The 25,261-nt window shown below is 50.3% G+C and overlaps 1 protein-coding gene across 1 annotated transcript; it reads left to right on the forward strand.

Moving 5' to 3' along the window:
* The first annotated feature begins 949 nt into the window (after window positions 1-949).
* Window positions 950-24,937, forward strand: MICALL2 (MICAL like 2). The gene is made up of 17 exons (XM_059826321.1): window positions 950-1,092; window positions 7,468-7,516; window positions 11,130-11,271; window positions 13,752-13,912; window positions 14,594-14,715; window positions 15,106-15,777; window positions 15,987-16,162; window positions 17,015-17,090; window positions 17,414-17,529; window positions 18,054-18,203; window positions 20,983-21,038; window positions 21,557-21,680; window positions 22,280-22,370; window positions 22,753-22,826; window positions 23,174-23,288; window positions 24,293-24,339; window positions 24,431-24,937. Exons 1-17 carry the CDS (start codon window positions 950-952, stop codon window positions 24,526-24,528), a joined length of 2,412 nt encoding a protein of 803 aa, XP_059682304.1. The 3' UTR covers window positions 24,529-24,937.
* Window positions 24,938-25,261: the final 324 nt, after the last annotated feature.

Genomic DNA, 25,261 nt, shown 5'->3' on the forward strand with positions numbered 1-25,261 from the left:
TATATTAATGTATATTATCCATATCATGCCATAGAAATGCCATTAATATATTATATTATATGTATTATTAATTATTTTTACCTAATTTATAGGCAGCTTTTAAGGTGCTACCTCGTCTCTCCTGCCGTTTTGTCTGCCACACGAGATCTGGTGAGTTACTTCATGTGACGCCTGTGCTGCGGGGCAGCCGGGACGAACTGGCGGCCGCCCGGGCCGGGGCTCGCCGGGCCGGGGCTCGCCGGGCCGGGGCAGGGCCGCAGCTGGAGGCCGCCCTCTCGGCCCCCTCATGCAGCCACCCCGCTCCGCCGGGACAGGGAGCGGAGGCGGCTGCAGGTGATGGCCGGTGCCTGACGGGCTGCCCCAGGCCGGGCGGACCCTGTGCCCGCGGCCGGCCCCCCTCCGTCCCTAGCCAGCGTGAGGCCTCTGGGCTGCCGTGCTTCCTCCTCCTCCTCCTCACGCCTCCCCTGCGCGGCCGCCCCTTCACGAAGGAAGCTTCATTTTTTTTTGTGTGGACGCAAAAGAAATTTACTTTGTCTCCGCGGCAGAAGCCCAACGTGTGGGATCCCATGTCGCGACAGGGCCATGCCGGGACAACCGGGGGTGCTGCTGCCCCCGTCCCTGAGGAGAAGCGGCCCCCCCGGCCACACACGACGCCCCGCAGCAGCTTGCCCACGCAGCGCCGCGGCTCACGTCCCAAACACACTCGTTTTCTGTCATTTCCCCCCCCTCCGCCAAGCTCGGCCCCGGGACGAGGCGGAGAGGCCCTCAGGGGCCGCCGCCCGCCCCTCGCCCGCCCCTTTCCCCGCCTCCTCCCCGCCGCGGCCGGCCGCCACACGCCGGCAGCACTGCGGCTGGGCTCGGCTGGGCAGGGCGCGGGGCTCCCCGCTGCCTCGCCGAGCCGCCCCCGGGGCACGGGGCCTGCCGCTGTCTTCCCCGGGCCGTCGAGGCCATGGCGGCCATCCAGAACCTGCAGCTGTGGTGCAAGCAGCAGTGCGAGGGCTACCGCGATGTCAGCATCACCAACATGACCACCTCCTTCCGCGACGGCCTTGCCTTCTGTGCCATCCTCCACCGGCACCGGCCCGACCTCATGTGAGTACCCTCGGCGGGCGTCGAGGCCAACGCGTGGGCTGCCGGCCCGGTGGGACCGCGACCCTGCGCTCGCAGCTGAGGGCCCTCGCCGGGCTGCGGTCAGCCCGCCGTTGAGCTGCGGGCTGCAGGCCCTCCGTCCAGCGTGGGACCTCGCCTTCCCCGCAGTCGCAGCCCTAACAGAAATCCCAGCTCCTCCTTGGGAGACGCTGCAGGCGGGCGGCCGTCGCCAGGAGCTCAGCTAGCCCCCGCACCGACAATCTCCAAGCAAAGAGCTCCGCTCTCGCTGCCTACGTGCTTCTTTTTCCCCCCTATATTTTTTGGTTTTCCCCTTTCTTCCCTCTGTGGCTGAAGTATGACTATTTTAAACACATCCTTTCCATTGCAAAACAAGTTTGGGCACCAATTTTTGGGGAAGCATTTCCTTCTTTGCTGTTTGTGTTTGCTTAGGCTGGGCTTTCCTCGCTCAGCCCCATGGCGGCTCAGCCACTGACGAGCTGGGAGGCGAGGGCTATTTAAACAAAATACAGTAGAAAGGCAGGGCCCGGCAGCCGCTGGATTCCTGAACATCACTCGTTTTTCCCATCTAGAGCTCTGCCTGTGGGAGGCAAAGTGTTTTCCAGCCCTTGCTGGTGCCCTGTAGGTTTTGACCTCTCCCTGCCCAGATGTTAACCTCTGGGAAGGTGAATCGTGGGAAGGAGACATAGATCCTGCTCTCTAGTTTGTTTTTTTTTTTTTAATTTCTGGGCTTTTTGGACTTTGAGGTGGGGGGGTTGAGGGGGGAGGTCAAGGCAAGGGAGCAGCGCAAAGATTGCCCGGGAGTATTGATTTAATTGTTAGGTCTCTCCCAGTCAGATGTGTCTAGCTGGTGGAGGACCAGGTTGGGTTTTCTGTACTGTGGTTTTCCTCCTGTTCCTTGAATTCTGCCTTTTCCCTCATGCTCCCAGGACAGCTTGCCGCTTGGGTTTGTGTGCAGCGATCTCTCTTACAGGTGTCTCACTTCTGGTGGAAGCCCAAGAAGAAGATCTCCTCTTGCTCTTTTTCCTCTGTTGTTTTGAAATTTGGAAGAGCAGGAGCAGGCTTGGGCAGCGGGAGGTTAGTGCAGGAGCTTCAGGCACACTTTCTGTGCAGTCCGCAGTGCTTGGGCAGTCACCATGGTGTTGCTATGTACGGCTTCCTGACATGCTGTTGTGTCTGCGTGACTCCAGATATTTCCTTTCCTTCCTTTGATTCATAGCCCCAAAGGTACAAAATACCAGGGCAGAAAGTCTGATGTGACCAGGAGGTGCTCGTAGAGGGACCATGACTGCTTCCTGGCCGACTCTGCAGCTGGCCCATCCAGAGCATGGGTGTAAATAGGGGCTCAGTGACATGAGAGCTGGAGTAATCCTGTTGACCAGTTCAGTGGGTTGTTTATAATCCTTGAACTGTGCGTCAAGGGTTGTGGATAGACGTATCTTAAATAAATTCCCCTGTGCTGAAGGGGGAAGATGTTCCTTGTGGCGTCTTTCTGTTCCCATTCATTTTCTTTTACAATAGAAATTCTGCCTGACTTCATTCAGGACCTTACAGAAGCTCTTTCCGACTTGGACCAGCACAGCAAAGACTGCCTGAAGGTTAAGGAAAGAGAAGCTTTTACCAGTGACCTCCCTCATCAGTGTCAGTGGTGTAATGCAGGAAAGCACCAGGTGTATCCTTGGCTGGTCAAAGTCCTGCTGGAAGGAAATTATGCTTTCAAGTGGTTGATGGCCAGGGCTGCCAGGTGTCATGTGTTGGATCCTGGGGCTGAACGCTTGTGCAAATTCTCTGTGTATCTGTAAAAGCTTCTCTGAGTGTTGGCGGTGAAGGAGCCACTGGCAGAGAAGTGCGGCTGGGTGCATGTGTGGCTGTGACTCCTGCTTCCCAGGGGCTTGAAGTGGTTTATCCTGAGCTCCTCCCCTTGCTTCTAGCAAAGATCCTAGTTGAAGATTAAAAGCATCATATTGAAAATAAAATTAGAAAAGGATAATTGGTGTTGTGAGTGCTTGGTGTGTTTGCAGCAGCTCTGCTGTATAAATCACTTGCAGAACATGATTCAGTCATGGCATCAGAGTTTTGCAACAGTGTGTTTTCCGTCTTGGTTTAAACAAATGACATTCTTGGGCTGAGGAGTGCAGGGGATTTTTCCTTGTAGGAGCCTGAGAAATTCACAGGAAAACTTCAAGCAATTACAAAACACGGTCATAATCATGGGCTTCTCTTGTGGGGTATGTGACTCAGAGGACAGGCTGGTGGGGGTCTCTCCCCCCTTCCTGTTTTCTTGCTGGAAAACATATGGAAAATATGATAACTTCTCTCAAGCTTGGCTCATGTTGGTCTGTATGTTATCGGTGAAGAGGGCTGGCTGTGTAAAATTAGAAATGCATTTCCCACTCACTTCCCACTCACCCAAGGATGCTCTTGGGGAGTGGAGACGCATGCTGAATTACCATGAAAACTCATTTCTCTTTTGTCCCAGCTGAGGAATGCTTCATAGCCAACCCCAGCCAGGCACGCATGCTGTGTCAGGCAGGTCCAGCCCATATTCTGGGATGACTGCAGAGCCCTGAGGCTCCTCTCATCAGAGGGACGTGAAGCCTCACGGCTGCGTGGCAGGAGGCTGAGGTCTGCAACTGCCGTGTGTGATGGTGATGGCTGTGTGAGCTCTGGCCACGATTTTGGTGTCCTCGGACTGATAAGTGAGTTAGAAGAAACAGGGGAGCTGCACATACTTGCTTGGATATTAATGCCAGATGTCGAGGAGAGGTTTTGATTAAGCTCCTTCTCTTCGTCCGGGATCTCGCTCTTTCCCAGACTGTGAGCTGGTGTTTAGCTTAGCGTTCTGGGAATTGACTGGTTGTGAAATCCCCCTTGGCAGCTGAGCAGCAGCGGGTGCCCATTCCTCCAGCAGCATTTCCTGGGCTGCTGTCAGCTCCACGAGGCAGGATGAAGCCAACAGTTGCCAATATGGACAGGGAGGGCCCTGGCTGTGCTGACGATGGGTTGCCCGCAGTCTCCAGCAAAAGGCAGGGGTGAAGCAGAACTGCTGACTGCTTAGCCTCTGTGGGGTTGTGGTTTGCGTGACAGGCATAGGCGAGGGGAGGATGGTTCTGGGGTCAGGGAGTCTCATCTGCTGTTAGTCAACCCCAACAGCACACTGCAGCTCGCCAGCGAGACCAGAGTAGTGTGGAGCAGGCTGAGAGGAGGGTGAGTGCATGGGGGACATCTTCCACCTGGGATTCCCAGCCCTGTCCCCTCTCCCCAGGTTGTTTGCACCTCTGGAAAGAACACAGCTGAAAGGTCCTGTTCCCAGCAGAGCACGCTGGTTTTGAACCCTCTGCTCAAGGACTGTGAGCAAGCACAGGGTGCTTCACTCTTTTTCAGTGATCCTTTTGACTGCGTGTATCTTGTTGTCTCTAGAGAAAATAGTACAACAGCGCTGAGAGGCAGAAACTTTTTTGGGACCGTCATGGCTCTGGGACTTCTTTTGCTCAGTCTGCTCCAAGGTAAAGTTTCCAACCGAGTTAGTGCTTCTGGCAGCAGAGATTCCTCCTATGGAAGCACATGTGCTTCCTGCTTGCACAGGACCGTGGCGTGCTTTGTGAGCGCTGGGTCTGTGCAGCTGGAGCAGTGGGTGGTCACGGAGATTTGTGGGCATGAGAAATGCTCGGCCACTTTTTGCTAAGAGAAGAATTTTTGGGGAAGCTAAAAACTTTACTTCCATTCCTGTGCTAGTGAACTCCACTCTGATTTCTTCCCAACACTGGAGGCCCTCTCTTGGGTCAGATTCATATTTCTCACCTCTTCCAATTAATTCAGTTGCCTGTGTTTTCTCAGCGGAGAACTCCTACTTCTCCATTTGTATTAGCTTTGCTTTCTTAGGATTACGTTGGTCCAGAGAGCTTTGATATTCCAAGATAGGAGATGCACCAGCAAGATCAATTTCCAAAAGAAATATTATATGTAAGCAGTTTACATGACTAGCCAGGGAAGGAGTGATGCTGAAAGGGCAGGAGGCTCTCGAAATGACTAAGTAACCTGGTTGTTTGCACTCTCCTTTGGGGAACAGAAGGGGATTTCAGACATTCACCATCAAGAGATTCGGGTTTTTACATCTCTCTTACATACCACGCAGTGTGAAGCTGCACACACACTGCCACAGCAAACAGCATTCAGCTTGGCCGAAGGCCACTGACCGACAATAAATAGGTAACTCCAGAATGTTGTGTCTTACGTGTCAGCATGACCGAGGAACCTGCAGCTCTCCTTTGCTCTTGCAGGTGTTTTCCTGCATTTCTCTACTACAGAGACTATTTGGGAGCAGAACCGGGGGTGAGACAGAGAGCTGTAATCACCTCCTTCAGCTCAGCTGAAGCTCTTGGAAAAAAAAAAAAAAAATGCTGATTTTCTTGCCTGACACAAACCAGGATGATTGTATCTATTGTTTCACTGAAACTTTTTTGGCTTGTGATTATTTTTGTTGCTCTTTTTAATCCATTGTCTCAGGGAAGGGAAATCTCCAGGCAGGAGCAATGCTTGAGGAAAAACCTCTGCGAGTCCCTTTGATTTTGCACAGGAAAGCGTATATGATTTAGAGGTGGGATGTGCCTTGTCTTCACATGCTTCTTGGGGGAGTTTGACCTTTGGGTCTTATCTGTCGTTCGTTCTTTCCTTATCCCACATAGCAGTACCAGATGTGGGAAGCAGGGAGGAGGCATAGGCTGCAGCATGATGGACAAACCTGTTTGAAGGCGCCTCTCTTATTTATGATGTAATGCTCCACTTTCTGTACTAAGCAGATAAGGTACCTGGCTTGCTCCTTGTTGTTACAAGTCATGGAAAAAGTTCCCCTGCTGCGATACAGATCATGTGTTTGTCTCATGAATAGGTTGCCGCGAGCCAGCTTTGCCCTGGCTTTCACGCGGTTATCCTGGCTTCTCTCAGAGGTGAGGGACTGGCTAACAAGGGTAGGTCCACATCGGTTATAAAGGTGCTACGTACAAAAATGCAAAATTGGTGCTGTAGCCTTTTCTGTTTATCAGCGAGAATTTTCTCTCCGATACCAGCCTTTTGCTTAGCTCTGTGCCAGCGGGTACGAGGATTGTAAAGTGAAACTGGGTTATCATAAAGGAATTGACCCTGCCCGTTTGCCTGGGCAGAAGGAAGCAGTGTTGGAGAGCACGGCTGCCAGCCAACAGTCAGTTTTGTATTCCGAGTTTATCAAGTGACAGTCAGTTTAAAACAAAGCTGACAGTGAATGTTTCCTAAGTAGGGGCCACACTCTGCTATGGGTGAGAAAGCATGCTGTGTTGCAGCTCTACTTCCAATAGCACAACCTCACTCTCCCCTGTGCCTCCTTGCTTGTCCTGCCAGGCCCCAGTTTCTGAGTTCCCAGCACAGTGCAGAGAGAGGGAGAGAAAATCTGGGGAGAGGGGAAGAGGGAGGTGATGTCCAGGGACAGCAGAAAGGAAGAAGGATTGTTGACTTTGGCTTGTAACTGCAAACAGTAATTGTCTCTTCCTTTTCAGTTATTGGTTATGATTACAAATCAAAGGTGACAGCCCTAGGGAAAGGAGAATAAGATTTCTACAGGCAACTTTGGTGTTATCAGCCACAGTATTGTGTTGTGGGCAGAGGTATTTCCCAGGCAGATACCTGGTGCTGGTTTTGTGGAGCTCTGCCAGAAGAGAAAAGAGGATTTGAAACCAGAACTTGTGTGCTGATGGAACCAGTAGTTTCTGAGATCAGAGGATATGGGTGCGTCAGAGAAGCATGCGATACATGCAGTGTCTGAGGTATCCACGTCTCCTTGGAGCTGAGGTCTATCTGTGTGGAGACAACTTGCAAGATGGGAGAAAAGCATGGATGTAGCTGTTGGAAAGTACTTCCAGGGAGACAGTGTTGTAAATCTGGCTGGCAGGCATTGGTGTATCTTTTTTGAGGTGGGAGAGGAGCAGGGCTTTTTTTGGGGAAAAAACCCCACCCCATGAGTTAGAGGTTGCTCCTGGCTGTGAATCTGCATGGGATGTTTAAGCATCAGCACGTCCTGTCCGCAGGAGGCTGCGGGAGTCAGCCCTGCAAGGGTAGACGTGCCAAAAATGTGTTGTGCTGCATGTGGGCAGATGGCTGTGCCTGCTGGGTCTCCTGTGTGTCTCTGTCCCAGGAGGTACAGCACTTCTTTGACTGTCTTGGACAGGATCTGCCATGCTGCTCTCTCCGGAGTGTCTCTGAGAGGGCAGGATGGGAGGAAGTGCTCTGTTCCTCAGACCAGCGAGGCTCAGAGAGGCTTGAGGAGCTGGAAATGAAGCAGCTTGCTCTACATCACCGACCTGAGATTTTTCTCTTCTTTCTGTATTTCAGAAACTTCAACTCCCTCAGTAAAGAAAATGTGTATGAGAACAACAAGTTGGTAAGTGACTTCTGATGTTTTACTTTTGGTCTAGTCTATGACCTGGTACTTTGCTCGTGTGGTTTAGCAACAGAAACCCTACAGATGCAGTGTGCTGAGTGTGCCATATTCAAATCCTTTGCCTTATTCTCATGTGTCCAGCCTTCTGATTTGAACGTGATGTCCAGGCTTGTCGGCTGCTTGAAAGCACCGTCAGACTGCTCACACTTCTTTGCTGGCTGCACAGCAATGCCTGTGTCCAGCGTGTCCTGTGGCAGCAGGAACTCAGACAGAGATGCTGGAGGTCAATACATGGACATGGACACGTTGAGCACGTGATGCTCCTGAGCAGGATGAAGCAGGAGCTGGGAGGCAGCTGGTGTGAGAGGGGAAGAGCAGGGAGTCTTCCCCTGCTTCTGCTTGTTCCTGGTGAAGGGGATGAAAGCTGCTGGAAAGTGGAGACAACCTAAAACCTCATCCTGCCTGGACACTTCACTCCAGGATGGGATTTGAGTTTCTCTTGTTCTCTCCACAAAGAAAGCAGAAGTTCAGCAGGCCAACACCCCCCTGCACTGGATTCAAGCATGAGCTTAGTGCTCCAAGGAAGGACTTTTTTCCCCCCTCTCTCCCTCGCAAGGAGAGAGGCAGTGGATTAAAATGCTTTTCTTCCCTTGGCATTGCTCCACACAGCTTCGTGACTGCTTGGCAGGAGCTCAGGATGTGAACGAACCATGGCAGCCTACTCTTGTCTGGACTGGAGAAATGGCATCCTCTGATGCAGTGAGCTGTCTGAGGTGGTCCTTGCCTCCAGGAGAGCTGAACTCACCTCTCCATGCTCCTTAGCTTCCGCTCCCCTTCGTCCTCAGCCCTGTTCACAGTGCCTGCGACAGACGCCCTCTCCCCAAGCTGGGGCTGCAGTATGTGAGCAGTTATTCAGTCTCTGAGGTTCAGCCCTGCATGTTCCTCTCCTCTAGGTGAGATTCAGACCTAGTGTTTTTGCCCTTGAGGTTTGGTATTTGGCAGGCATCAGGGCCTCTTTGCCATGGACAGTCATCCCAGCCAGAGTCCTGTGAAGCCCTGAGTGTTGCTCCTTCCCCAGCCAGGCTGATGGTGTCTGCTCTGCTGGCGACTTTGTTTTCCTCTGGGAAATGAGCTGTATGAGCCACCTCTGCTGCTTTTATTAATGAAAAGCTTCTTTGTGCCTCTCATAAAAAGAGTTGCTCCCCTCCTTTGTTGCAGCCTGTGTTGCCTCCCTTCATTTCTTACTTTCTTTTATGTCCTTTATTTTGCTCTCTCTTCCTCATTCCACCTACTGTAGTATGACTTGTCCGTGTTACCCTTTCACTGCTGGTATGGTGCTGCCTTGGCTCTGCCGTGGGTGCAGTTGACTCCTCCATCTCCCTGTGGGCTCCTGGGCTGGCCTCCCCCCTTGGACTGCTCTCCATCCTAGCTCCTACACTTTCTTCCTCTGGCTGCCCTTGGGATACGAGTGGGTCTGATTTCTCCCAATTTCTCTATTGTTCAGACCCTCCTTGATGCCTCACTATTCAATAACTTCTTTTCAGGGACTGTATTATTCAACTAAAAATATCTTGTTTGGGCTGCAATTTGCCATATAAGGTCTTCTGCCGAGGAAGAATGTGTCACTTCTCAAGTGCCAATAAAAACAACCCCAAACCCTAGAAAAATTTCAGTTGGTGGCATTTTTTTGCTAAAGATTTCAAAAATATATAAAGATGAGGAAGGTTTCTAGGGGCCTTGGATCCAGTTCTTTCAGTGCTAATGGATGGTGGTGTGGTGTAGCAGATACAGCAGTGGCCTGTGTCAGAGGAAAGCTGTGCCTGGCCAGCTCATACGGCCTTGAGCGTATCACTTTGCCTCCTCTATGCAAAATGGGAGCAGTGACACATACCTCTTTCATAAACCACTTGGAGCTGCACTGTTGAAAAATGTTATGCAGAAATAACGTGTTGCCTCTTTAAAGGCCAGCCTGGGCAGGCAGGTAGAGGAGAAGGGCAACTGGGCCATGTTAGGTGGTGATCTTGTTGGATCTCTAGGCAAGAGCAGTTCCCAGGAACAGGAGGATACTGTAGGCACAGGGAACACTACATCCTGATGCTGCTCTCTGCATTGCTTACCTGGTTCTGGCCAAACCAGTTGTGTGCCTAGAGCATCTTCCTCTTTGTGGTCCAGGCAGCCCCTTGCACTTGTTCTGTGCCTGTTGCGCTGGTCTCAGCTATGGCACCGTCTGGCAGGAGGTGGCGTGGCCTTCGTATCCACTAGACTGCACACCAGGAATGTCCAGCAACAAAACCCCATTGGTCGGACCAGTTGTGCAGCCAGTGAGATGGGGAACACTCCAAAGAATATATTAAGTACCAGGTTACAAGACAGGCAAGTGCCAGCCTGGCCTGGCAGCCAGCATGAGGCAGCCGGAGGTAACTGGCTGAAAGCGTGCTTAATGTCAGCTCAGTTACATTTTTACTGGGATACTCAATGGAAAAAAATGGTAATTATCTTGCTAAAAAATAATGGCTGTTTGTTTCTTCTAAGCAGGAGTAGTTGGCTTGTACACCAACACTGTTGTGTGTCTGTGCCAGAGGTCAGATGCGGAGGGTTTTAATATGTTTGAGTCTTTCTTTAACCCTTTCACTGTGGGGTTTAGCAGTAGCCTGCCTTGTACCTCCGCTCCTGCAAGTGCTGTTTTCCTTTGCTGTGTTGGCATTTCAAAAGGGATGCTCCAAACAGGGAGAGAAGGGTTTTTTTTCCTAAAAGCCAGGAAGGAAGAGGGCTGGAGAAGGTCCCTAGTAAAAGCCTTACACTGAGTTGAGCAAGGGCAAAGTTGCTTTATGGCTGTTATGGGTTTTTTGTCCTCTAGTAAAGGCTCTTGTTCAGAGGCAGAAGAAAATAGATTTTCCCTCCTTTGCCTGACTTTGATCCTGCAGTTTCAAAGCAGAGGCAACCACCAAGAGGGATATTTGCCCAAATACCTGTTAGGCAGCATGGAAATGGTTAAGCTGGAGAGAAGCTAGGTATCAGGAATTCTTCTGCATTATTCCTCTCTTCCCCCTCCCTAGTCTGGGAGAGAGAGCTCCCTCCTGCAGCCCAAGATTTCCCCTTTTTCAGATGGGGAAGAGCAGGCAGTAGGCAGGAAGCGTTAACATTTGCACAGCACTTGGAGGTAGAAAGCTGCCTGCAAACACCTACCAGTGCACCGTTAATTGGGGAGCGCTCCAGGTTGGGCTGGAAGCCTGGAAATGAGTCTGCCAGCCTGGACTGACATATCCCCTTCTGCCAGGCCTCGCTCTCCGCAGCTGTGCATATCCAGATAGAGGCAGGCTGGAGGAAGAGCAGGGGAAGCCCAGGTGAGTTCCTGTGCAGTGAGCTACGGACAGCTTGCCAGGCCAGATTTTTGGCTCCCTGCCTGAATTTCTCAATGCGGTGGCTGGAAGCCATGACTCCATTGGTTCCTGTAACGGCTGTACGATGTAGGAGTTAAACTGGTGCAGCTGTTCCCCAGTAGAGTTATTATTTGAGTGGGGCTGTTTGCAGTGGAGTTTCTTACTTCTGATGAGAAGCAGCTCTGCTGCCTGGGCTGAACAAGACACCCTTTTTTTTTTCCTTCCTTCTCTAGGCATTTCGAGTGGCGGAGGAGGAGCTGGGGATCCCAGCCTTGCTGGATGCAGAGGATATGGTTGCTCTGAGGGTACCAGACAGGCTGAGCATCCTCACCTATGTTTCCCAGTATTATAATTACTTCCATGGACGGTCTCCTAGTAAGTACCATATTCCCTGGAGGGGTGGGAAGGATTGGGGCTTAATTTTGTGCTTTCCCTTGCCTCCTAACAAGCTTGGAAAAGTAAAATAGACTGCACAGATGCCTTTTGGTAGCAGAACTATTTCAGTGGAGGATCTGAACTCTTTACACACTGGCCTACAGTAGCACCAGTGCTTTTGGAAGGGCACAGGGCCGTGCCTTGTCTTAAAACTAATGCCTTAAAATTTAACATACAATCTAAAATTTCTTATGGGTCATCCAGACAGGAGCAGTGAAGGTTCCCCTCCATGGTTCCAACCTCATCTTTCCTTTTTCGCACACCTTCATCCCTGTTCCAGTCCTTCCCACACTGCAGGGCTGGTGAGAACATGGAGTCTAACAAGGCTGAGCTTTTCTGGGAGGCTGTGCCAATGGCACAGCATCCATAGCAGGGCTTGTACAGCACAGCAGTACTGGTAGAAGGAAGTAGAAGAAGATGATCCTCTTAACTGACATAATTGTGATAGCAATTCTTTCAAACGTAAAACAGGCCACAGAGCTGCCAAGGCATTATATTCATGTACTGGAGAGTTTATCTGGGCTCACAGGAGCATTATTGTAGACTTGGTTTATATTTGGCTTTAAATTCATACAAAATGGAATAATATGATAAACCAATTTCACAGGTTCCTCCAGAGGAAACTTTGGAAAGTGGGACATGAATGACTTAACTGGTTAAGGTGAATCTAGATGGAGAAGACAGATATGTATTGAAAATGTCCTACATCTTGGAAAGAAAGCACAATTCACTGAGAGCTGTCTTTCATGTCTAACCTCTTCCCTCTTCTCCGCCTCTTTACACATCGAAGCATGCTTTTTTTCTCGCTCTACAACCTCTTCCCTCCCCCCTCTTCATTTTTTATTTCTTGTTTTAAAACCATTCTGATTGGAGTCAAACAAATTCCATCGTGTTTGTGCCAAGTGGTGGGAATCTGGGTCAGTTTGGGATGTTTACCCCCTCCCCGCCAGCATATCGCCTACCACGTCATCAAGAACAGCACATTTTTATACTCTCTAGTGTCCCACAAAACGCTCTGGTTGCATTCCTGTTGCTGGGGTGAATGTGTGTGTCTGAAAATGAGCCCAGCCAGGAATGTGCCCTCTGACACCAAGCAGACTCCTAATACCATAGTTGTGTCCTTCGAATGGGCTCCAGCAGGACCATGAAATAAGCAGGGCACAGGAGGCTGGAGAGGGCCAGCGGCCAGTATTTTATTGAGGTCAGGTGTTTACAGAAGAGCAGAGCTGAAGCCACCCATCTTTGTGCGGGGCTTTGGGAACTCGATAAATGGCACAAGCGGGAAGTGAGGGGACAGCCCGAGTCTAAACCATTTGTTGGGTCGGCTGTCACCAGTCCACTGGTCACTGGGGTAAAAGAGCCCTGGGTGTTTATTTGGATAGCTAGCTTTCCTGAGAGAAGAATGCTGGGAAGTGGCCTTCTTCTCTGCTCCCTACACTCTGCCCAGACTCCCTCTGTATTTACTGAAAAGGGTATAATTTCTTTTCAGATGGGTGGTCATTTAATTGGTTGCTCTTAAAGCGAATCTGTGGCTCGAATATCCCACAAGGAACACAGAGACATCTCATTCAGAATAGGAAGTGGCACAAAAAAAACCATCCCTGTGAGACAGATGAGGGGTCTTGCCTGTAAAAATTGTGCATGAAGCCTTATTTCCCAGGGAAGTCTCCCCGCACTTCCCAGGACACGGGGTATCATTCTTTGCTTGGCTGAAGCGTGTTGGGGATTCTCTTTCCTCCACTTGTGAATTTAGAGGGTTTCTCTTCCATTTGCAAAGAAAAGAGCATTGGGCATTTGCAGGCTTCGTGTGGCAAATCCTGTTGGTTTCTGCATTGGCACCATCGTGGCACCTCCAAGTCTCTGTCATAGAATTACCCATTTTTATTGGTCATTTCTGCATTCTACAAGCCTGTTTGCTCCATGAGAGTCCCAGCTGGGATGTGGGGTGGACACCCACAGCAGTAAAGGTTCAGGGTGTGTAGGAGGTCTGGAGCACAGCCACTTGAATGAAGCAAACCCTCCATGCTTCAGTTCCTTAGCTGTAATACCTAACAGCAGTGCCTGTTTCAGTGGTGATCAGTTCCAGCCAAACTGTGAGCCAGGTACAAACCCAAGATCTTGTTCACACTATTGACTGGTGGTGGTTTGTATTTTTCCACTTTTTCATTCCCTTCCGTGGAATTCCCTGAGAAGAAAACAAATCAGCAGTTTCAGATACCAGATGATTCCAGCGTATGTTGGTAAAATTCACTTGTTGACTGTTTCCCCTCACTTCACTACGCAACTGCTTGTGTGTCCCCTTGTATGCTTTGCATGTTATCTATCAGGCACCTCTGGATCTTCGTACACTGTAAATGACTCCTAAGCTCATGGGTTTTCCTTATGTTACCTTAAAATCTTCCCTTCTTCCTTTCTTCCAGTTGGAGGCATGGCTGGAATCAAGCGTCCTTCCTCCGAACCTCAGGAGCAGCCTCTTGGGAAGAAAGCTGTTTCAGAGCCTCCTAAGCCAGTGCCACCAAAACTGCCTCCTGCCCACCCACCAGCCAGAGCTAAGCCAAAAGAAACCTCCCCGGTCACAACAGTAAGAAATGTGTTTTGGGATGTTCTTTAAATCTTAAATCTGTTCAGTGAGCCAGAGAGTATTATGTTAGTTCAAGGCTCCTAGTGGTAAGGACTCAGTCTCTAAATTTTCTGCTCACTATGGGGGATTCAATCCAGAGGTCTGGTTAGTGAACAGATTCAGGTGGGAGTCATTGGAAAGCCATCAGTCAGCTGGGATTTATCTAGCAATGAATAGAACATGGGTGACTTAGGAACAGCATAGCCGTGTCCTAGGTCTTGGGGATGGAGATTTTTAACAGGATGTGTTATTTTTGCTAGAAAACATTGATTAAATTCTTGGAAACAGTTTCAAAGCAGAGTAGGGACAAAAACAGGATGGAAGAAAGGAAGCTCCTTTCTCAAAAGGGTAAGGACCTTCCCCAGCTAATTCAAATCAGAGACCTTTGCACTTCAGTTTCCCACAGATGGACAAAAAACCCGGGTCCTCTGACTTTGTGGGAACAAGCCCCCCTTACCCTATTCTCCCGAGGGCTGTTCCGCTTCGTATAAACACGGGGTTAGTGGGAGCAGGGATTTTCTGGATTTCACTTCTCTGTCCTAGCCAACTGGCTGTGCGTGTCGAACTCTCGCCTGCCTGGGAGATGCGTAGCTGTATGCGGGGCCACAGTGCTGCCTGCTCACCCGCTGTGTTTCCCCACAGAAAGGGGTGCTGGCAGAGAGCGGGAACATCCCTAGCAGCAGCTGTGGTATCTGTGGGAACCATGTGCACCTGGTGCAGCGCTACTTGGTCGATGGGAAGCTCTATCACAGGAATTGCTTCAGGTACAGCTCTTCAAAGTGGGGGCACAGACCTGTGGGTCACAGAGGGGCAGCCTCGTTCCTTTGGGACTGGAGGGAGAGTGGTGTGAGACACTCAGGGTGTTGGTGGACATTTTTGTCAGAGTGGAGGCAGCCTGAGCCTGCTCTTGATCCGTGCGTAGGGAAGACTCTTTGCACAGGTCTGTTTTCATCCACACCTTTCCTACTTCAGGCCATGCTGTCAGCAGCTCCTGTTTTGGTGCCTGAGGAACATGCACACGGGGTCTGCTCACTGCCAGTGTGGTACCTTCACGCTCCCTGTGCTGCCGGTGGAATTGTGCCTGCACTCTCAGCTATGTGTCGATGGCCTCCCAGTGCTCTGGAGGATGTTTTCTGAGACTTTTGTATCCACAGGTGCAGGCAGTGTTGGAACGTGCTTCTTCCTGGAAGCTACAAAGCTGGGCCTGAGCCCGGTACGTTCATCTGTACCAGCCACCAGCAGCCAGACCATGTCCAGATCTCTGGTCTCCACAGCACCGGGAACAAACCTGAGAGTACCCCAGCGCCTACCGCTGCCAGGGCGTTCCAGAAAGCAGCAGAACCCAAGAAACTGGAGCAGGTGTTGAAGAAACCCAGCCAGGAAGGCCTTGCTAATTCAACCAAGCCATCTGTTTCATCTTCTGGAAGCTCTGGCTTCAAAAGTGTAAATACTCCATGGTCCTCTTCAGCTGTGAATAAATCAGATGACTGCAAAAGTACCCCGTTGGGAAGTAAAACAGATCACCGTGAAGGTACCCCATCAGGGCCTCTTTGGGCAACCTCCACAACAAAAACACAGCAAGCCCGAGAAAATTTTTTTCGGTCATTAGAGTCCTCCAGCAATAAAACCTCTGACACTAAAAAACAAGTTCCTTCTTCTCATGGCCCTGGTAAAACTGCCCCTGCCAGAACTACTACTGAAGTCAATCCAGTGAATGCTGAGAAGGATCAGGCACGTAACCATATTATACAGGCTCTGGCTGGATCAAACGCCTCTCCAAATAGGCCAGGAGGACTCGGTTCCACTGGCTTCTCAGCGCCCAGCGGGTAAGTACTATTTCTCTTTCCCTTTTTACTCCCAAGATGATCCTTGGGATAAGTTGGAGAAGTCCCTGCATCTTTCTTCCCTTTTCCCTGACTGCTTTTGTGGCTGAGATTTAAAGACATGTAGAGGGACTCATCCAGGTCTTTGGAACAGAGGCCAATAAAAAGGTCTGTCTTTTCAAAAAGGGTCACTAGGTTGTTCTTCTTTGCAGTGGCAAGTTTTCTCCCACCAGTTCTCAGTGGCAGAGTCCAGCTCCAAAAGCACAGCCCAGCAAAACAGGGTACACAGCACTAAAAGAGGAAAAGATTACAGACCCTCTGCTCAAGAGCCAGGCTGCCAGCAAACCTGTTGACTCTGTGCACAAGCCAGCATCGAAAGGCATCAAAGGTGAGGATGACTGATTTACATACAGCTCTGGCTGGACACAGCATGCCAACTTTATGCCTTTCTTTTGGATCAGAACAATTAATATGTCAGTGACTCCTATACTTTCTGTTTGTACCACCACACAAGGGTTTTCTGAGTTCTGGGGCTCAACACACCTCCATTTGTCCCTGTGCAATTGCTCCCTCTAGCATGGTGAGTTTTTCTTCTCTGAGGATCTCCAGGTATTTGAAGTTGTACTAGCTGTCATCAAACGTTGGGATCATGGTGGATTTCAGAGGCTTAGGTAGACTTTCCCAGATGGGAGACCTTGCCAGAACTTCAGGACGATTTTGTGATTGCAGCTGCGGTTCACCCAGCCTCCTTGTCTGTTTTGAACTGAGCTTCCACCACGGTGACTGAGCAGTTGGCCAAGGGATGATGTTCGGGGGAATACCCAGTGTCATCTTCTGAATGGCCTGTCTTTTTTTGGGCCAGAAGCAGTATGTCTGCAGTTTGCTGTGAGCTTGTGGGTTTTTTGTCTCTCCCCCTTCCTGCCCCATCCTTTGGTCTCTGAGATCTGAGCTGTTTGTGTTACATTGCTGTATAACATGCCTGTTCGTTTACACTGCAGCTGTGTTTCTGTAGCTGCCTAGGTTTTAAAGCATTTGAGCTGAAAGGGGAAAATGCCACCAAGGTTATTTACTACCTGTTGTATGTGAATCTGTCCATGTTAAACTTGTGCTGGTTTGCTGCAATAACATCAGAGTATCTACCCCAGTGTGTGGCTTATCTCCTAAGAACCTCCTGAGACTCAAATATGGGTTGTTTCTTTTTATTGGATCTATTATTATCTTGCTACGTCCCTTTCTTTAGGAAGCAAGAATGTTGGCGAAGACAAGTCTGAGAACCCAGCAGACTGGAGATCTCGGTTGAAACCTGTAGCCGACAAGTGAGTGTCCTGGAGCCAGTGGGTCTCCGTGACAAGTGAATGGGGATGTCTGTGTCTGCAACTGTGTTTGTTGCTGCAGGTCTGTGTGCACATAGGAGGGAAGAGCTCCTGTGTTTTAATGCTTCTGTTTTCAGCAATCTGATGGAAACGGCAAAGGCTTTCATTTCTGGGGAGGGAAAGCATATTTCAAATTGCTGGACTTTGATTAGAAAAGCGTGACCATCCCAGATGGAGATCCAGCCCAGGATGTTCAGAACTCTTCCTGTGGAAGAGACCATTCTGCAAGAGGGATGGTTTCCTACCTTTGTCTTTCTTCTTTGCAGAGACCAAGGTGGCTCTAAGAAACCTACTGCTAACTCCCAGGTGGGAACAGGGAGCCCAGCACACAAGGAGACAAAGCCAAGTCCGTTAGTTGTCCCATCAGCAAAGCAGGACTCTGGTATGAAGGATATAAGCTTTGCCTTCATTTTGCTGGTCAGGCAGGGGACAGGCATTAGTGCTGCAAGGCACATGTAAGGAACATGTTGGTGGAGACTGTGCCTTGCTTTCAGGGATTTTTGCTCTCTGCACCTGCTTTGGCCTCTCTGGTGCCTTTATTTGGAGAGCCGTCCTTCCCCAAGGAGAGGGACTCGATCTTCACAGGGTTCCCTTCTTCTGCAAGATAGCTAGCAAGATTTCGCTTACTCTCTCTTGCATAAATGTGTAATGGTGAGAAATCTTGGTGATGGTTCCCAACCATTTATTCTTCTCTTCCACCCTTCTCTCATACTCTGGCCTTATAATAGGTGGTTTCTCCCTGTTTCGTTTGGACTTGTGCCCTTCACTATCATCGAGAGAGGAGAACTAGGACTAGAAATGAAGGTGGCTAGTGGTGACTGCCAGAGATGTTGGGCAATAAAGGGATTTTTATGAGATAAGGGTTGAAATTTCTTACCCAAAACCTGTCTGTGCTTCTTAATCCAGCTTCATCTGGTGGATTCACGAAGAAGTTGTTGATCCCCAGCTCAGACCTTATCAAGAGCTGTCAGAATTCGAAGCAGGGCTGGGAAGACCCTGGGGGCTCTGCCAAGAAGGAGGAAGAGGGCAACCAGTTGAAGAAAAACACTACCACATGTAAGGTCTCTTCTGCCTTCTTAAAGGCACTCTCTCTGCACTGTCAGGGAGCAGCCTGAGTGGTCAGTATGGGAGATATGTCCCCGAGTTTTCTGTGGCTAAGCCTGCGGCTGTTGTCATGGGGGAAAAATCTGTGTCATTAATTTTTTAGCCAGCTTGGCTTAAGCAGGAACCAGCCAGGCCAGAGAATTCAATGGGAAGGGAAGAAGTTAAAATAGGGATTTGTCAAGGTCACTGCCCTGTCGATTCTTTAGACTGAAAGATGAAAAGGACCACCTCGTAATTTGGGGAACTGGGATCTAGTTGATGTCTCTCTTCCTCTCCAGTTGACTGGCTTTGGGAAATGAAAGGAATGCAGAGAACTGTCAGCTAGAGACTCCATCTGGCAGGACCCGCGGTAGCAGCAGCCAAAGCTGCTGCTTCTTGGACTTTCAAAGATGACCTGACCAGTTCTGACCAGTTTGTCCCTACCTGTAATCCCGTTTCTTACTCCTATATGTTCAACCACAGCTTTACTCTGTATCTCTCCTCCTTTGGCCAGTTGTACTTGCCTCCTACCTATCCCACCACAATGCAAATGAAACTCTCTGGAGCTAACCTGATGTTTGCTGCTGTCCTGTTTGCTTGGTTTGTTTGTTCTCCCCTTTCCTTACCCCATCTGACCCTGTCTTACCTGTTTGGACTAGAAGGTTTTCACAGCAGGGCTCAGCCCTGACTCTGATGTTTGCCTCGGACCAAGCGGGATGGGTCCCGACGGTTCGGTGGCCTTGTGCTTTAGTATTTGTTAGCTGGTTCCAGCATTGTCCTTAGCCTGCAGCTCTGACAGCTATGAAGCATTCAAAATCCAATTGTGTTGTCTGTTTTAAAAGTTTAGCGTGCCTCCACTGCCATCATTTTCCAAAAACTTACCATCTCCTTTTTCCTCAGACTCGGGCACAAGGTTCAGCATTACATCTTTCCCGGGAAGTGAGCTGTTAAGATAAGGGAGGCTGGTTTTATATCAGTCTTTCTAAAGCTTAATGATTGCTGTTGGGGAGTGTCTGCTATGGGAAACTTTCCCAGCAGTCTCCCCTCGTTTTTCATGTGTGTGCAAGTCTGCCATCTGAAAGGCTGTTCTCTTGCTGCTGTCACTTGTCAGCCTGTGGATTAAGGACAGACTTGTTGCTCCTCTGTATAGGTCTGTACCTCAGCACTCAGAGAGCTGCTGTGAACAGTCAGCTGCCATTCCTGCCCTTAATCTTGTGTGTGTTGAGTGGGGCTGTGGATGGTGAGCGTTTCTGGGGATCATTAATTTTCTTTGGTGTAAGTAGTGTTTTCTGTTGAGAAAGGAGGCTCCAGGATTTTCCTGCCAACTGTCCTACTTCCAGTTTGCAGGCAAGCAGCCAACCCATCTTATGTCTGTCAAGACAGAACTTGAGGATGTCAGGGGATATCAGACCCTGAGCTGATCAGGAGAGCATCATTTTACTAGCTGTTCCCCTCCAGTGACCTTGGCTTTCTCACGATCGGTGGTGCAGCTTTCTGCCTTGGGTGGAGATGCTGCAGAGATCAGCCAGAAGGAGCCTGGAGATACAGGGCTGAGCTGGGAGAGGGAGGTGTTGCTCGGGCAGCAGCAGCAGACTGCCCGTGGCAGGCCAGGCCCCTCTCGGAGGAACCTTTAAGAGAACTGCGAGTCGCAGGTCAGCAAACCAGCAGCATCCAGAGGGAGGAGTAACCTGATGGAGGCCGGGAGGCAGGGACAACACAGGTTATTGCCACATCCAGCATCTTCTCCTTTCTTCCTAGAAAACACAGTAGAGCAAGGACTGGGCAATTGGAGAGCTGTTCTTGAGCTCTTCCTCAAGTCAGCACCAATTGCCAGAATCTCTCAGGAAGCTCCCCTAGTCTGTCTGTCCTGTTTTCCTCCTTGTGTGTGCTGAGCCTGCACCACTGCTGCCTTTCTTACAGCCCTGCTCTTTTGATATTAGGGTTTTCCTTCCTATCACATCATCCGTGTACGCCTCTGTTCTCTCTCTGTGGTAATTATCCAGCCCAGCCCCTCGGGTACCCGAATACCTCACACTCTTCTGTAGTTATCCTTGCAGCACAGTTGGGCAGAGGAAGCTGAGGCACAGTGGAACAAATACACATTGCTTAAGGAATGATTTTTAATAGGTGTCCAGGGCCTAAATAATGCTGTGTAGCAGGGCCTAAGGGACTTCTCACCTAGGAAGTGTTTTGTGGGAGGAATTGAACCTTGGTTTCCTGAGACCTATGCTAAGGTCCCCTAGACCATCTTTGTTTCATCAGTATTTACTGATACTTCCTTGTACAAGAGCACCAGAGGGGCATTTTTAAGTATACCTTGGTGTTTCCTGTGACAGTAACTCAGTATTTCTGTTCTATACTTCAGAAGCTTAATAAGGGGTGGCTTTTGGCACAATAAATACCTACGAGTTTTAACAAGATAATGAATGAACATGGAAGTCAGTATTCTCGGGTGCAAGCTCCCAAGTCACACCTGAGTTAAGTGACTGTCTATGCCCTGGGGATGCATGTGACCGGAGGGTATCTGAGTGTCCAGGCACGAGGAGTATATCAGGCTGTGCTGATTCCTGCAGGCACATCTCTCACCTTAATCTAGCCTGCCAATGCATGCGTGCCGTCAGTGCCCTCTTGGGTGGCAGGGACCTGTTGTGCTCTCTGGTGGTGTAGGTAGATTTAAATCTGCCTACGTATTTAAATATTTAAAGTTTGTTGTGGTGTTTTTTGTTTTTTGGGGTTTTTTTCTTCCTTCTAGTTAAACCTTCTGTTCCGAAAAGCATCCAGAGCCCTGAGGCAGTGTCCCCAACCAAGGTATGGCTGCAAACCAGGTGTAATGGGTACAGGCTGGGGTTGCTGGGTATCCCACTGGAGTGCTTGCCCAGATATATCTCAGTTTGTCTTATTGGTGGGGGTGTTCTGAATTCCCAGGGAAAGGGTAAAAGGCTCTGGGGCAGAGACAAGATGGAGAGACTGCCAGTTATCTCCCATGCAGGGGGACAATAGAAGCTGGAATAAGGCAGAGCCAAACAAAATTCTGGTAGACATTGCATCCCCCAACAAAGGAGGGGGAATGTCTGTGGATCGACAAGTCTGGGTGGATGTTATCATTCACAGCGAATGTATCACAGTGCTGTAACGTTGCAGTGGCCACCGCTCTGTTATGAGCAGCCAGGTCTGCATCTCTGCTGACTTGGCCCTTCAAGGACATGGCTTGAAGGGCCCATGCAGTTGGGCTCCTTATGTCGTTTCTTATCTCTGTTTGGGGCTGTGACCTCAGCAGGCAGCCTGAGGGTACTGAGCTGTATTTGGTCCTACATTTGTTTTCCTAGCTGCACCCAGACTACCTTCCTGAGGAGGAAATCCAGGAGAAGGTGTGTGACATTGAGAAGCAGCTGGATGAGCTGGAATTGAAAGGAGTGGAGCTGGAGAAGCAGCTGCGTGACTGCGAGGGAGGTAAAGGAGACCTGGGACCAGCTGTGTTATGGTGGGAAGGTGTGAGGCTGCTGTCCTACCCCTGGGCATCCTTGGCTCCATTTCTAGTAGCTCATGCTACATGTGAGACACCAGGTTGCCAAAGGTACCTGGTATAGCAAGATAAAACCCTGGGGATTTTGAACCCTCTCTGGCTGTTTCTTAACCTATCGTGTGAGCAAGGCCTTGTGTTTATTTGGCTGAGGATCAGAGAGTTTGGGGAGTGGAAGGCTGCTATTGATCTGGCTTTTGGACCCCAAGCCAGACTGGCCGTCATGGCTGGCTCCTGTTTCACAGGGCTTAGTGGGTTCATTCAGAATGGCAGAGTTGTGCTGGCCACATGGAAGATGAGCTGGGTGCCCTATAGCAGAGTATCTGTGAGCAGCTTCCTTGAATCTGCAGAGGGTGATCTGCATCCTTTCCCTTGTGCCAAGGAATACCAAAGATGATGTTTTCACTTGAGGTTGTCTGTGGCTCATATAAGTTATCCTAGGCTCTCCCTCAAGTTATGGCGTGTTTGAGCCAGAGAGACTGAACTGATGCAGCTTCTGAAGGAGTCTTGTTCTTTGTCTCCTTTGCAGATGAGTCTGAGGATGCCCTCATGGTGGATTGGTTCAAACTGATCCATGAGAAACAGCTGCTGCTCAGACAGGAATCAGAGCTGATGTACAAGTAAGTACAACCAGAAATTCACCCGTCTGCCTGTGCACTTCCCCTGTGAGCAGTAAGCAGTGAAGGAGAGGGAGCATGGCAGCCCAAAAAAGTAATGTGCCAATTGGTGGGATGAGGAGGGCTGGAGGATCTCTCTGGGAGAACTGCCAGCACCCTGATGTATTAGCTGATGGGCCTTTGAGCACTGATGAGCACGCAGGGTCTCTGACGAGCTTGTGAGGAGGGAAACCTCACAAATGTGATGGAGGAGGATTCCCCCTGATCCACCAGCCCCTACCCAGGTGGTTGGTAATGCAGAGATGAGGCTTTAGCATGATATGAGAAGGGTCCAGCCCTCGGGCACGGAGGGGCATTAATTCATCAGTTCTGTGGTTCCTTCCAGGATGAAACAGCAGAAGCTGGAGGAGCAGCAGTGGAACATTGAGACAGAGCTGCGACACCTCATGAACAAGCCAGGTAAGGACTGGCTGCACTGAGAGTCCTGCTGGCCCCTGGCTGTGCGGAGTCCTCTGCTCTGCACGCCAGCCCTGCGATGTCCTTCAGATCTGAATGACACTGACAGGGATCACAGTTTCACTGGGGGATCTCTCCTGACGGCTGCGCTGTCGAGCTGTCAGGTGCAGACTCCCTGTAACTTTCAACACACCTGCGCTTTCTGAGGGGATGTAAGATGTGCCGCTGAGCATGAGGATAATAAAATTTGGGCCTGTGAGAGGGACTTGCTGGAGCAGAGTGGAGGCAGGAGCCACAGCGGGGAGGTACTCACCTGTAGCTGTGAGATGGGCTTCCCTTGTCTTGTGCAGAGGAACTGAAGACACCAAGGGAGAAGGAGCGAGAGAAGGAGCTGCTGGAGTCGTACCTGAACACAGTCAATGATCGGAATAATATTGTGGAGTGCCTGGATGAGGACAGACTCAGGTGAGGGGCCTCGAGTGGTGGGAGATGAGCCAACACCAGGGATGATTTCCACTGTACTTCCTCCACTGCCCAGGCTGTAGAGGTGGATGAATGGCTGTAACCCAGATTTCTGCTCCATGAGAGGTGGGTGGTGACCTGTCACCAACCATCTTGTCCTAAATGCTGCTGCCATTGCTTTCTTGGCAGCTGTTAGAAACAGATCAGAACCACAGCCATGTTCAGTGCTCTCTCAAGCTAACGCTGCTCTGAGGACAAGGGCTGTGAAAATGTAGAAAGCGGGGAAAGAGAGGGCAAGGCTGGAGATGGGGAGGATGCAGGCAGCACAAGAGCTGCAAGACGACTCTGGGAACATGAAGCCAGGAGTGCGCTGGTCTGCTGCAGCAAGTGAAAGAACCACTGTAGCAGAGAGTTGGATCCTCCCCAAGTTCAAAGGAAGACTGCTGTGTCAAGTAACTGGATTTGTGCCTCCTGTTGCTAAAAGCAGCCTCCATTTCTTGACCTCAGGGCACCAACTCCAGCTCGAGGATTCTAGTAATGCCCAGGCTTTTGGCTCTGGCCTTGCCGAAGCACAAGGAGAGAGCAGCACAAGGAGAGAGCAGTGTGTTTGTCCCTGACTGTGATGCAAGCACCTCTGCAGCACCCCAGGCTACTGGTGTCTCAACCTTTATTCATGTCTCGGGTGTGGTGGTGTCTCACAACTCGGTGAACTTGATGATTCATAGACCAGCTGTGGGAAGGGCCTCCCTGCTGCAGTGTTGGACTGCCACGGTCTGGAAATCCCCGCACAGGCCCTTGCTTTCAAGGGAACCGCATGAAATTTGCTAATGTCTAGGACTCCTCTAACTGGTTTTTGTGGTTTTTTCCTGCACCCTTCTCAGGGTGTGCTGTGCAGGTTGGTTGTTTCTGACTGGGGAAATAACGGTATTCTTTGCATGGTTTTTGGTGTCTACCGCCTTGTCATGAAACACAGCGAAGTTTTCTAATGCTATACTGTTCCATTACAGAGAGCAAGAGGAGGACCAGATGTTGGCAAACATGATCCAGAGGTTGGGTAAGGGCCCTTTCAACTCTAATGGAGCAGCACTGGGTGGCACTGGGGCTGTGGGTCTCAACCTGCTCTGTGTCTGCTCCTTCTCCTGCAGATGGATCTCTTGAGAGCCAGGAACCAGAGAAGAAGAAGAACAAGTTCCGCTTGTCCAAAATATGGAAGCAGAAAAATAAGAGTAAAGCTCAGGATTGATGTTCCTTTGCCCAGCGGCCCAGAGGGGGTCATCAAAGGGATGTTCCTTCCTCACTGCTGCTTTCCTGGAGTCGTGCAGGACTGTGATGAGGCTCCTCTGCTCCCTGACATGGAGACTGCAGGTTTGCGGACCAAAGGAATAGTGTGAATCCCCTCTGGCGCTGGTATGGGGCCCAAGGATGCCTTTCCCAGAAGATGGACTTTTAAGACTGTTTTCCTCCTTTGGATCTAGCTCAGAGCTGGCTTCAGCCTTGTTGGCAGCTCAGGGGGGCAGACCTCAATTTGCCCATCCACTGCTCAGGTCGTTGCAGTCCTGAACGCAGGAGCATGGCACTGCATGTCAGCCCACGGTGCCCCACTCATGTCAGCCAGGGCTGCACTAAGGATGCTTCACTGGTCTCTCTCTCTCCCTACGTGTGCTGTGGCTCTTTGGCCAGGATCAAAGATGCAGAGAGGGAGGTGCTATGGGCCACGAGAGACTGCGGGTCTCCCCCTTATTATGCCAGTGCAAACTGGAGCTGCAGGCCCCACAGCTGGGGGGAGGCAGAGAGCAGAACCACCTCTGTATCTATGGGGTGGGACGTCCTAGACCCGGAGCGGTTTCAGCAATAGTGCTCTGTTTCCAAACCTCCTTTTGGGAGGTGCTGTAGGCTGGTTTCTCAAAGCCATGAGGGGTTGCTCACTGCTTCATTCGCTCTATGGGGGAGACTTGTAGCTTCCTTCTTTCTCTGAC

Source organism: Gavia stellata, chromosome 18 (assembly GCF_030936135.1).
Source record: "Gavia stellata isolate bGavSte3 chromosome 18, bGavSte3.hap2, whole genome shotgun sequence".
Classification (NCBI taxonomy): Eukaryota; Metazoa; Chordata; class Aves; order Gaviiformes; family Gaviidae; genus Gavia; species Gavia stellata.